General features: G+C 38.1%; 1 protein-coding gene across 1 annotated transcript; it reads left to right on the top strand.

Annotated features, from left to right (window-relative positions):
• Window positions 1-13070: 13070 nt before the first annotated feature.
• LOC130885236 (olfactory receptor 4N5) lies at window positions 13071-13997 on the top strand. Its single transcript, XM_057786677.1, has one exon. The coding sequence runs from the start codon at window positions 13071-13073 to the stop codon at window positions 13995-13997; it is 927 nt and encodes a 308-aa protein (XP_057642660.1).
• The last annotated feature ends 289 nt before the right edge of the window (window positions 13998-14286 follow it).

The raw sequence follows: 14286 nt of genomic DNA, 5'->3' as shown, positions 1-14286 counted from the left end.
AGAATGGATGAAGAAAGTGTGGAATATATACACATTAGAGTACTACTCAGTGGTAAAAATCAATGACTTCTTGAATTTTGCATGCAAATGGATGGAAATAGAAAACACTATCCTGAGTAAGGTGTCCCAGATCCAAAAAGAAGAACATGGGATGTACTCACTCACAATTGGTTTCTAGCCATAAATAAAGGACATTGAATCTATAATTTGTGAACCTAAAGAAGCTAAATAAGAAGGTGAACCCAAAGAAAAACATATAGTTATCCTCCTGGATATGGAAAGTAGACAAGATTGCCAGGCAAAAAATTGAGATCTTGGTGGTGGGGTGGGATAGGGGTAAGGGGAGATGGGGAGAGAAAAGTGTAAAGGGGAGGATGGGGGGAACTTGGGGAATTGGGATGGTTGGGATAAAGGAAGGATGGATATAGGGAAAGGGAAGCATATATCTTAATTAAGGGATCCATCTTAGGGTTGGCAAGAGACTTGATCCTAGGGGGGTTCCCAGGTGCCCAGGGGGATGTCCCCAGTTAGTTCCTTGGGCTGCTGAGGATAGGGAACCCGAAATGGCCCTATCCTATAGCCATACTGATGAATATCTTACATATCACCATAGAACCTTCATCTAGTGATGGATGGAGATAGAGACAGAGACCCACATTGGAGCACCAGAATGAGCTCCCAAGGTCCCAATGAAGAGCAGAGGGAGGGAGAACATGAGCAAGGAAGTCAGGACAGTGAGGGGTGCACCCACCCACTGAGACAGAGGGACTGATCTATTGGGAGCTCACCGAGGCCAGCTGGACTGGAACTGAAAAAGCATGGGATAAAACCAGCTATCTGAACATGGCGGACAATGAGGGCTGATGAGAAGCCAAAGACAATGGCACTGGGTTTTGATCCTACTTCATGTTCTGCCTTTGTGGGAGCCTAGCCTGTTTGGATTCTCACCTTCCTAGACCTAGATGGAGGGAGGAGGACCTTGGACTTTCCACAGGGCAGGGAACCCTGACTGCTCTTTTGACTGGAGAGGGAAGGGGAAAGGAATTGGGGGAGTGGGAGAGGTGTGGGAGGAGAGGGAGGGAAATGGGAGGCTGGGAGGAGGCGGAAATTTTTTTCAATAAAAAAATAAATAAAATTAAAACAGATATGAATATTGTAACTGTAATTCTTGCTTGGTAACTGCTTTGCTATATGTAATTTTACTATGTTTGATAGGACAGCCCTCAGGTAGGCTGGAAGACAGAATAGAATGCTGGGAAGAAGAGCAAAATCAGGCAGATGACGAGTCCCCTTCCCGAGACTGAGGCTGGTTAGACTCATGTGGTTAAGCTACAACCTCATGGTCACAGATTAGTAGAAATGAGTTAATAAAGATGTGAGAGGTAGTCAATAAGAGGCTAGAAAAAATGGGCCATGCAGTGATTTAATTAATATAATTCTTATGTAGTTATTTCAGCGAATAAGCTAGCCAGGTGGCCGGGAGCCAGAAGGGAAAAAACAAAAAACCTGCTCCACTCATGTTACAAAAATGGAGAAAGCTCACATTAAAGACTTAACAGAACATCTGAAAGCTCTAGAAAAATAAAAGGAGCAGACTCACCCAGGAGGAGGTGAAAACTGGAAATAATCAAACTGAGGGCTGAAATCAACAAAACAGCAACACAGAAAACAATCCAAAGAATCAATGAAACAAAAAGCTGGTTCTTGGAGAAAATCAACAAGACTGACAAACCCCTATATAACTAATCAAACGGCAGAGAGAGAACATGCAAATTAACAAGATCAGAAATGAAAAGAGGGACATAACCACAGACACAAAAGAACTTCGAAGAATCATTGGCTCTTACTACAAAAGCCTGTATGCTATAAAATTGGAAAATGTGAAAGAAATGGACATTTTTTAGATAAGTACCATATAAAAAAATTAAATCGACCGCAGAGTAGTACTCTAATGCATATATATTCCACACTTTCTTCATCCATTCTTCCATTGAAGGACATCTAGGTTGCTTCCAGGTTCTGGCTATTACAAATAATGCTGCTATGAACATAGTTGAACAAATGCTTTTGTCATATAATAGGGCATCTCTTTTGCATGCAAATAGATGGAAATAGAAAATACTATCCTGAGTGAGGTAACCCAGACCCAAAAAGAAGATCATGGTATGTACTCACTCATAATTGGTTTCTAGCCCTGTATAGGGGCCACTGAGTCTATAATTTGTGATCCTAAAGAAGCTAAATAAGAGGGTGAGCCCAAGGAAAAACATATAGTTATCTTCCTGGCTATGGGAAGTAGACAAGATTGCCGGGCAAAAGATTGGAATCTTGGGGATGGGGTGGGATGGGAGTAAGGGGAGATGGGGAGAGAAAAGTGTGAAGGAGAGGATGGGGGGAACTTGGGGAAACGGGATGATTGGAGATAAAGGAAGGTTGGATAGGAGAGCAGGGAAGCACATATCTTAGTTAAGGGAGCCACCTAAGGGTTGGCAAGAGACTTGAACCCGGAGTGGCTACCAGGTGCCAGGGCAATGTCCCCAGTTATTTCCTTGGGCAGCCGAGGATAGGGAACCTGAAATGACCCTATCCTATAGCCATACTGATGAATATCTTGCATATCACCATAGAACCTTCATCTAGCGATGGATGGAGATTGAGACAGAGGCCCACACTGGAGCACCAGACTAAGCTCCCAAGGTCCTAACAAGGAGCAAAAGGAGGGAGAACATGAGCAAGGAAGGCAGGACCATGAGGGGTGCACCCACCCACTGAGACAGTGGGTCTGATCTATTGGGAACTCACCAAGGCCAGCTGGACTGTGACTGAAAAAGCATGGGATAAAACCGGACTCTCTGAACATGGCAGACAATGAGAGCTGATGAGAGGCCAAGGACAATGGCACTGGGTTTTGATCCTACTTCATGTTCTGGCTTTGTGGGAGCCTAGACAGTTTGGATGTTCACCATCCTAGACCTGGATGGAGTGGGGAGGACCTTGGACTTTCCACAGGGCAGGGAACCCTGACTGCTCTTGGGGCTGGAGAGGGAGGAGAAGAGGAGTGGGAGGAGGGGAGAGGGGCGGGAGGAGGGGGAGGGAAATGGGAGGCGGGGAGGAGGTGGAAAATTTTTTTCAATAAAAAAATAAAAAAAAATTAAATCAAGACAAGGTGAAAAATTTAAATAGACCTATAAGTCATGAGAAATTAGAATCTGTCATCAAAAACCTCCTACATCAAAACCCCCCCAGGACCAGATGGCTTCAATGTAGAATTCTACCAAAACTTCCAAGAAGAGCTAATACGTATACTCATTTATGTGTTTCACAAAATACAAACAGAAGAGTCATTGCCAAATTCCTTTTATGAAGCTATGGTTACCCTCATACCAAAACGACACAAAGACTCAACCAAGAAAGAGAATTACAGACCAATCTTGCTCATGAATATTGACACAAAGATTCTCAATAAAATACTGGAAAACTGAATCCAAGAACATATCCAAAAAATTATCCATTATGATCAAGTAGGCTTCATCCCAGAGATGCAGGGCTGGTACAACATATGAAAATCTATCAATGTAAACCATCATATAAATAAACTAAAAGAAAAAACCATATGACGATTTCTGTAGGTACTGAAAAAGCATTTGACAAAATTCAACATCAAATTAAATAGAGAGAAACTTAAAAGCATTCCACTAAAATCAGAAACAAGACAAGGCTGTCCACTTTCTCCATACCTGTTCAGTATAGTGCTTGAAGTTCTAGCAATAGCAATAAGAAAACACAAGGAGATCAAGGAAATTCGAATTGAAAAGGAAGAAGTCAAACTTTTGTTATTTGCAGATGATATGATAGTGTATGTCAGTGACCCCAAACATTCTACCAAAGAACTCCTACATCTGATAAACACTGTTAGCAATGTGACAGGATACAAGATCCACTCCAAAAAATCAGTAGCCCTCCTATAAACAAAGAAAAAAGAAGCAGAGGGGAAAATCAGAGAAACATCACCTTTCATGATAACCACAAATAGCATGAAGTATCTTGGGGTAACACTAACCAAGGAAGTGAAAAAACTATTTGACAAGAACTTAAGTCTTTGAAGAAAGAAATTGAAGAGGATACCAGGAAATAAAAGGATCTCCTATGCTCCTGGGTTGGAAAGATCAACATAGTAAAAATGGCAATTCTATCCAAAGCAATCTGTAGATTAAATGCAATCCCCATCAAAATCCCAACAAAATTCTTCACAGACCTTGAGAAAAGAATAATCAATTTTATACGGAAAAACAAAAATCCCATGATAGCAAAAACAATCCTATACAATAAAAGTACTTCCAGAGGCATTACCATCCCTGAGTTCAAACTTTATTACAGAGCTACAGTAATGAAAACAGCTTGGTATTAGCATAAAAACAGAGATGTTGACCAATGGAATCGAATTGAAGACCTGGATATTAACCCACAAACCTATGAACACCTGATTTTCGACAAAGGATCTAAAAGTATACAATGGAAGAAAGAAAGCATCTTCAACAAATGGTGCTTACATACCTGGGTGTCAACCTGTAGAAGAATGAAAATAGATCCATATCTATCACCATGCACAAAACTCAAGTCCAAATGGATTAAAAACCTCAATATAAATCCTACCACACTGAACCTGATAGAAGAAAAAGTGGGAAGTAGACTGCAAGAATGGGCACAGGAAACCACTTCCTATGTATAACCCCAGTAGCATAGACAATAAGACCAACATTGAATAAATAGGAACTCCTGAAATTGAGAAGCTTCTGTAAAGCAAAAAACACTCTCCTTAAGACAAAAAGACAACCTACTGAATGGGAGAAGATCTTTACCAACCCCACATCAGACAAAGGTCCAATCTCCAAAATATATAAAGAACTCAAGAAACTAGACAATAAATTCCTGAATAACTGAATTTAAAAATGGGGTAGTGAACTGAACAGAGACTTCTCAACAGAAGACATTCAGATGGCCAAAAGATACTTCAGGTCATGTTCAACTTCCTTAGTGATCAGGGAATTGCAAATCAAAACAACTTTGAGATACCATCTTAGTCCTGTCAGAATGGCTAAAATCAAAAACACCAATGATAACTTATGTTGGAGAGGATGTGGAGTAAGGGAACACTCATCCATTGCTGGTGGGAATGCAAACTTGTCCAATCACTTTGGAAATCAGTATGGCAGTTCCTCAGGAAACTGGGAGTTAACCTACCTCAGGTGCCAGCAATTCCACTCTTGGAAATACACCCAAGAGATGCCCAATCATACTACAAAAGCATTTGTTCAACTATGTTCATAGCAGCACTATTTGTAATAGCCAGAACCTGGAAACAACCTAGGTGCCCCTCTATGGAAGAATGGATAAAGAAGGTGTGGCACAAATACACATTAGAGTTCTACTCAGTGATTAAAAAAAAAGTCTTGAATTTTGCATGCAAATGGATGGAAATAGAAAACACTATCCTGAGTGGGGTAACCCAGACCAAAAAAGATGAATTTGGTATATACTCACTCATTAGTGAATTCTAGCCCTAAACAAAGGACATTGAGCCTATAGTTCATGATCCTAGAATAGCTAAATAGTAAGGTGAACCCAAAGGAAAGCATATATTTATCCTCCTGGAAATTGGAAGTAGACAAGATCACTGGGCAAAAGTTGGGAGCACGGGGGTGGGTGTGGGGTGGGGGAAGGGTAGATGGGGAGAGAGAAGGGAGAAGGGGAGAATTGGGGATGTGGGATAGTTGAGATGGAGGAAGGGTGGATATGGGAGCAGGGAAGAAGTTATCTTAACTAAGGGAGCCATTTTAGAGTTGGCAAGAGATGTGGTTCTAGAACGGTTCCCAGCTAGGTCCTTGGGCAGCAGAGGGAGGGTGCCTGAACTGGCCTTCTTTCATAGCCACACTGATGAATATCTTGCATATTAACATAGAACCTTCATCCGGCCGTGGACTGAGGTAGAGACAGAGACCTACACTGGAGCACTGGCCTGAGCTCCCAAGGTCCAGATGAAGTGCAGAAGGAGGGAGAACATGAGCAAGGAAGTCAGGACCGCGAGGGGTGTGTCAACCCACTGAGATGGTGTGACTTATCTAATGGGAACTCACCAAGGGCAGCTGGACTGGGACTCAAGGAGCATGTGATCAAACTGGACTCTCTGAATGTGGCTGACAATGAGAGCTGACTGAGAAGCCAATGATAATGGCACTGGATTTTTATTCTACTGCATGTACTGGCTTTTTGAGACCCTAGTCTGTTTGGATGAACACCTTCCTAGATCTGGATTGGGGGGGCCTTGGACTTCCCACAGGGCAGGGCACCCTGATTTTTCTTAGGACTGGAGAGGGAGGGGGAGGAGGAAAGAGGAGTGCGAGAGAAATGGGAGGAGGGAAGAGGTGGAAATTTTTAATAAATAATAAATAAAAATATTTAAAGCTATTAATAAAAGTGTTGTTTTATTGCAATTATTTTATTACTAATTTTGGCATCGTGTTTTGTGTTTTCAGTGGTGTTTTGTGCTTTAATAATTATAGCTTTGTATTATTTCTTTCCACAGTTTCTATGGCATGTTCATTATTCTTTTTAGCCTGAAACAATGCTTTAGTATTTTCTTGAGGTCTAAATGGTTGGGTATAAAATTTTTAGGCCACTTATATTATGGCAAGGTTTTCTTGCTTTTGCAATTATGGCAGATAATTGCACTGGTTAGTTGGGGTTAGAAATTCTGTTGTTTTCATGTGTATAATGCATTGCTCTGTCATCTTCTGTATTGCAGCTTCTTTGGGAATACCAGCTGTTATTCTTATATGTGACCTGTGCTTTTTCAATTGCAGCTTTTGATACATTTTCTTTGTTGTGTATAGATAGAGTTTTAACTGTAATACATATGAGGATTTTCCTTTCTGATCTTATTTTGGTGTTTTGTGTGACTATTGTATTTGTATGAGTGGGGCTTTCCTTATTTTTGAGATGGTTTCTTCTATGATCTTGTTGAAAATTTGGCCTTCATTATTGATTGTGGATTCTTCTCCCTTTTTTACGCCTGTAATTCAAAACTTTAATTTTTTCAACATATCCCACTTTTCTGTGTGTTCTTTTCCTTTGTTTAATTTTTCATGTCTCTTGCTTGTTTGTTCTAGATCCTCTATTTTATATTGAGTTCTACTACTGTATCTTCTACATCACTCATTCCATTTATAAGCTTTTCTTTTGAGGTTTCTAGTTGAACCATTGGGATTTTCCATTCTATCTTCATTTCAAATTGAGTCCTCTTCAAGGCTTATATTTCCTGAATGAATTCCATTCTCAAATCTTGGCTTGTCTTCAGTATTTCTATCAGTCATGTTTCCTTGGGCATCACTCAGACATTAATCCCTCAGATTTTTCTCCTTGATTTCATTAATATATTTCTTTGTGTTTTGTTTAAACTCCTTGAATTCTTTGATGAAATTTATGATTAGCACAGGTAATTACCGTACTCATCATGGAAGCTGTGAATACAGGGTGGGGTCAAAATATGAAAAAAATTGGTCCACAGATACAGAGTTTCACAATTCATAGCAGAAGCTGTAGACCCACGCTTGTAAGAGTATCTACTCCAAGGTAAAGCTCACGTGGTTGAAGGGCATCCCATAAACTGTGGTGTTAAAGGCTGTGAAACAAAGAGGAAACTCAAGCTGTCTGGACAAATGCAGTTGGACTTTCTTTGGCTCACTAGCTCCCAAATAATGACTCAAAGACTTTTTATTAGTCATGAATCTCTGGCCTTAGCTTAGACTTGTTCACAAACAGCTCTCATAACTTAAATTGACCCATTTATATACTAATCTATGTTCTCCATATTGCTCATTACCTGTCCTCCATACTGTACATCTGACTTCCCATTATCCTGCTGGTGAATTTGCCAACTCTCAGATTCTTCCCAGAATTCCCTTGTCTTCCCAGAAGTCCCACCTATCTTCTCCTGCCTAACTATTGGTTAATCTCTTTTCCAGCCTGAAACATTGCTTTTTGTAATTAAATTTTTATCTTTTCCATATTGAATAAATATTTGTTTAGGTTAGTTATACATGGAAAAATGTTTTAGATATTGATCAGTCATTTTTTTCTTCTTTTTTGAAATCTCTGTTCAGATCCAGCCCACTTTTGAATGAGTCATTTCTTTGTTGGCTCTCTGTTCTTCGAGTTCTTTAGGTGCTCTGGATATAAATCCTCTGGATATAAATCCTCTGGCAGATATATAGCTGGCAAAACTTCTTGTGTGGGTTGTAGAATTATTCTGCACTCTATTGCAGCTATATTGACATATTTTAGTTTCATGCAATTCAACTTGTAAATTTTGGCAATTTCAGTGTTTCTGGTTTCATATTGTGGTCTTTTATTTATTTTGAATTAGTTTTGATAAATGTAATATATGTATGTCGAATTTTATTCTTCCACATGTTGGAAACCAAGTTTCACTGTATCATTTGTTGAAGAATCTGTCTTTTCTTCAGTATACACATTTAGAATCTGTCTTTAATATCAGATTGCTGTCATTATGCTTCCTCATGTTTGGAGCTTAATTTTTTTCTACTAGTCTTCTTTGAACTCTTTAAATTACTTGATGAAGTTTATGTGAATTTTCAAAAAAAAATCTTTGTTCTGGGGTTCATCTGGGTAGTTATTGTAGAAATTTTCTATTGGTTTGCTAAATTTGGGAAGAAATATTATTTAAATTTAATATTGTTTGTATTTTTGTAATGAAACCTGAGCATGTAGGCTTTTTTGTTAGATTTATGTGTGATATAGGTACATCTTGCTGAGATAGACACCATAGGAAGAGCAGACTGGGTTGGCCTTGAAGGTTGTACATGGTGTGGGTATAGTAAAGTCATGTAGACTCAATGGACTTGGGTAGAAGAAAGGATGTATGTCTTGATCCAAGCCTGAATATTAGGGGTTGTGTAGATGTGACTGGCCGGACAAAAACAGATGTGAAAACCATGCTAGATCTTGGGCTTCAGATGGGTAGACAGATGAAGCCAGACTGAATCTGGAAGATGAATGTAAGGCATAAGGGATGAAAATATTTGTGTATAGAGATCTGGGATCATGGGATGTGTATTCTGGCCAAAGCCTGGAGGTTGAAGGTAGTATGCATATGACTGAACAGAATCTGTTTGGAGACTAGATGTTTTACTTGAGTGATATCTGAGAATTAGGGTAGGGCATGAAGTGTGAAAGCAGGTAGATCAATCGTTGGGCAATTTAGTGTTGATGCTAGAATCATGTTTTAGGAGTAGTCCTGGTTCAGTTTGGGTTAGGCAAGATTTTGAAGCTCAGAAAGATGACTTGTGTAGCAAATAGGATTCTCACAGTCAATCTTTAGGAGTCTGGAAATGTGATCAGAGCCTTTTCTCAGGCATTGGGCTCTGGTGGAGACCCGGTCTTCTGGTAAGCCTAGGGTTGTAGCTGCTGCAATGGCTCGGAGATTAATACCTCTGCCTGTTCTTCCAGAGATCCCGAGTTTAATTCTCAGCAACTACATGGTGTCTTACAACCATTTGTAATAAAATTCTGGCGCCCTCTTGTGGCATTCAGTCATGCGTGCAGGTAAGAGACTGCATAATAAATAAATACATGCATACATACATACATAAATACATAAATAAATATATAAATAAAGTTTTAAATGATACATGACACAGGATTTCTCTCTCTCTTCACACAATATAGGTATATTCTAGTATACATATTGTTGACTAAATATTAATTGATTTACTTCTTCAAAAACATGAAGCGATTGTTATTACATTCGTGGATATTTTGGTTGCTTTCCCTTGTGAACTTAAGTGCCAGACCATTGTAGTTTTCTGTGATAATTGGAAAATTTAAAATCTTATCAAGAACAATGAGGTTTTAGATGCCATCTTCTTTTATTATCTAATATTTAGAATGTACCTGAGGCTGCTGTACTTGAGTTGTTGTTCTATTAATTCCCTTTTGTATTAAATAGGTGCTAATAAAATCCCCAGGCACATTTTGTTTTGCATCACAAATGTAAAGAGAAGATTTCACAATTTAAAGATTTACCAACATGAGAAAACATATTTAAAGCAAACTTTTACATGGTCAGTTGACTTTTTTCCAATGGATGGAAAAGAATAGCTATTTGATTGAAAATATTGGACTCCTAATAAGGTGAAAGTTTTTTATAATTCTTTATATTTAAAATAATTGTATAGGAATAAGAAATAGATATTATTATATTTTTCTGAAACTACTTTTGCTTTGAAATTCAGAACAGCAGACAAAATGCTGCTGAAACAGAATAAGAATGAGCACTAAATTCTACTGTTTACTACTTCCTATTTTCTCAATAAATAATACTGCCACTTCTGATGTCCAGAATTAAAGAGACTAATATTTTATTATCAAAAAAAGAAGTAATAATATCTTTTGTATCCCCAAACTTAACTTTAATTTGACTATACTACAAATGACTGATCTTCCCTAATATTGAGCCAACATAAACTGAATAAAGTAATATGCATCAAATTGTATCAGAAAACATAGGTAAAGAGTCTTACAACAAACTCCCATGATTTCATAGGTTTGCAAACACCCTTTTCCCTGCTTATGTGAACTGTTCCTTGTTTTATACATGATCCTAACATAAAGCAATATAAGGATCAAATGTGAAGAGCTGAAATTAAGAGTGGTTTAGTTGAATAATCACATATTTATATAAATCTGTCTGTGATCCTGGAGTCAACACCAGGGCAATTGCAGAACCCCATTAATATACCTATTCATCATATTATACTATAATTTAACTAATCACGGAATTTTTTCTTAGTTTCATGTAGTTGTGTTGTGATTGCTATAAACCAACCGTAAAAGCAACCTGTGACCCGCCGTTCTGTGGCTTGTTCTTTCTATGAGACATTCACTAAATTGTATTAAATATTTCTGTTTTATAAAAAAAAAATCCTTAGCTTTAGAAACAAGTATACTGTTTCCTAACAGTACCTATGGAATGAACTCTGAATAATGGGGAAGATTTTGTTGCTTTTCCACATGTATGCTCAGTGCCAAGAGTTTGGGGTTTTGTCAGTTGAAACAAGCAAATTTAGAAACTGTGAAGAATTAAGGATTCTGTCTTAGCATACAATAACAATCCCTCATCATTTCAACTGACTAGACTAAAACACTTGTTCCTTTGCAGTACATTGTTTTTCCTAACTTCTCCTATTTAAACTTATTTTGTATAGAAAAGTGTCCACTTGTTACACCTCTATTCTCAATTACTGGAATCAGCCCAATTTGAGAGTTACTGAAACAAACACAGACATGGAAGGGGAGAAAACACAAGGTTGGTTAAAGATGTTAAACTACACAGGATTTCATATGATGGGCAGGAGGGATCAAGGTAGACCCAGAGAAAAGCAAAGAAGGAGGGAGATGGCCCCCCTCAGGCAATTTAAGTCTTTACATTATGAATTGATGGAGGAGTGAGGTATCGGTGTTGTGATGTTACAGTGTAGAAGTAGGAAAGATGACCTTGAACTTATTTTTTCTGAGAGATTTTTACAGGCAGAGTGTGGTATAAAAGTGATGGTCAACATTTGTATAAATAAATAAAAGACAAAAGGCTCTTCAATGAATTCAAAGAGAATCAAATATTTTTCCTCTTTCAGTTTGTTTACACTTACTATGTAAGTAATTATACACTTCTCAGTATGTTTTGGTGTGTTCAAATATGTGCCTGTGCATCTTACAAACTGGTTCCATAGCATCTGGAAGCTATTTGTTCATGTTATTAATCACCTATAAGTTTATATATACATGTAGTAATATAAAATGATGTCAAAATTTCTCATGAATTCTCTTTAGGAATTTATTAGTCTGACTTTTTGTTTTTCTCGCTTCTCTTGCTAATACGGAAAGATTATTGATAATTTATGCAAATCTTAAACAAAAATCTATTTTCTTTGAAATTACTCTTCAAAATTAAATAGCAACATGTCAGCATGTCAACATAATCAGTATTTGATAAGAATTCACACTTTTAGTGTACTATTTGTTGATCATAGTATATTTAATAATTGTGCACATTTCTGGAGTATTTTCATCATATTAAAGATCACATGTATATATTATAAACCTCTTTTTCAGCTGTCACCTTAATCAATGCCTAATCAGTTTACTGCCTCTATAGATGTTTCATTTTGGAGAGTTTACCTGAGTTCATTTTATGACAATCTTCCTTCAAACACAGACTATTTTAGGTGACTTATATTTTAATATTTATCAGCAATTCATTGCTTTTTCTTCCAAAATTGCTTACATCTGTAACTGTAGTGTAGTGTGTGGTGTGGCGGGCTGCATCTCGCCACCCAGCTAGCTTAACCGCTGAAATAACCACACAGAAATTGTATTAATTAAATCACTGTCTGGCCCATTATATCTAGCCTCTTCTTGGCTAACTCTCACATCTTGATTTAACCAATGTTTAATAATCTGTATGTCACCACGAGGTCGGTAGATTTTAAACAGGATCCTGAGAACATGGTTGGAAGTTAGAATGGGAAACAAAACAAGCATGTAACCGGCAATTACATAATTCAGAAATGAAATAAGAACCTAAAAGGAAGCACATCATCGAAACTTAGGTAGAGAAGCAATTTCAAATACAGTTTTCTCTGTGATGATACAAAGGAGGGTCAAAATTCAAGCATATTCTAGCAAATGATTGAGTCACCACCAACAGAATTAATAAGATAACAAAAAGAATGGTCAAGATAGCTGTGAAATGTGGACTATATTCGGACTATATTCATACGTTTGCACAAGTTATGTACATGAATGGAATGAAATGAAAATAAATCTATAGAAGAACCGAGTCTTAGTGGGGATTAGAACAAACTGGCTAATGGGGCTGCTTTTACCTATGGTGCACTGGTTATGGCAAACATTGCTTTCTAGTAGATTTAAGCTGTGAAACTGAAGGAAAGACACGTGTAACACATGATATGTTTTATTCTATAGATTAGGAAGTGATGGAGACCAAGAACAGCTCAGTAGTAACAGAATTCATCCTCCTGGGACTGACTCAGTCTCAAGATACTCAACTCCTTGTCTTTGCCCTCATTTCAGTTTTCTACCTCATAATTCTTCCTGGAAATTTTCTTATCATTTTCACCGTTAGATCGGACCCTGGACTCACAGCCCCACTTTACTTCTTTCTGGGTAACTTGGCCTTTTTGGATGCCTCCTACTCTTTCATTGTAGTCCCCAGGATGCTTGTGGATTTCTTCTGTGAGAAAAAGGTCATTTCTTACCAAAGCTGCATCACTCAGCTCTTTTTCTTGCACTTCCTTGGAGCAGGAGAAATGTTCCTTCTTGTTGTGATGGCTTTTGATCGTTACATCGCCATATGCCGCCCTCTGTACTACGCCACTCTCATGAACCCGAGAGTCTGTTATGCATTATTGTTGGCTCTGTGGCTTGGGGGTTTTGCTCATTCCATTGTACAAGTTGCTCTTATCCTGAACTTGCCCTTTTGTGGCCCAAACCAGCTGGATAACTTTTTCTGTGATGTTCCACAGGTCATTAAGCTAGCCTGCACTGATACCTTTGAAGTGGAGCTCCTGATGGTCTCCAACAGTGGGCTGCTTACCCTCTTGTGCTTCTTGGGACTTCTGGCCTCCTATGCTGTCATCCTCTACCATGTCAAAGGACAATCTTCTGAAGGGAAGAGGAAAGCTGTCTCTACATGCACTACCCACATTATAATTGTGTTTCTCATGTTTGGGCCTGCCATTTTTATCTACACCCGCCCCTTCCAGGCTCTCAAAGCTGACAAAGTTGTTTCTCTCTTCCACACAGTCATTTTTCCTTTGATGAATCCTGTGATCTATACTCTTCGCAACCAGGAAGTGAAAACTTCTATGAGGAAGTTGTTAAATCATTATGTTGTTTGCTGACAAATGAAAGAGGAAACAAAAAAGTGAGAAATATTGTTTAAATAGCTTAAACCATGTATTTATGCATGCGTCAAATCAGTTCTTTAGCAAATACTGTTATGTACTTCTAGTTTTCTGATACTATTTTAAGCACATGAATAAGACAGGTACAATTCTAGGTCTCCAGTGAAGTATTTAGGGAAAACAAAGCAAAATCATAAAACAAGGTAAGCATCATGGAAATCACAGGAACTCAAAGATTTGAAAATTTAGGTACATTTGCAACACAGAAATGGATTATAATAGTTAC

This window comes from Chionomys nivalis, chromosome 12 (genome assembly GCF_950005125.1).
Source record: "Chionomys nivalis chromosome 12, mChiNiv1.1, whole genome shotgun sequence".
Lineage (NCBI taxonomy): Eukaryota > Metazoa > Chordata > Mammalia > Rodentia > Cricetidae > Chionomys > Chionomys nivalis.
Note: the sequence above shows the minus strand (reverse complement) of the source record. Positions and strands in the feature narration are given on the sequence as shown.

Coding starts and splice junctions, on each gene's coding strand:
- LOC130885236 (XM_057786677.1), top strand. CDS start 13,071: ATGGAGACCAAGAACAGCTCAGTAGTAACAGAATTCATCCTCCTGGGA.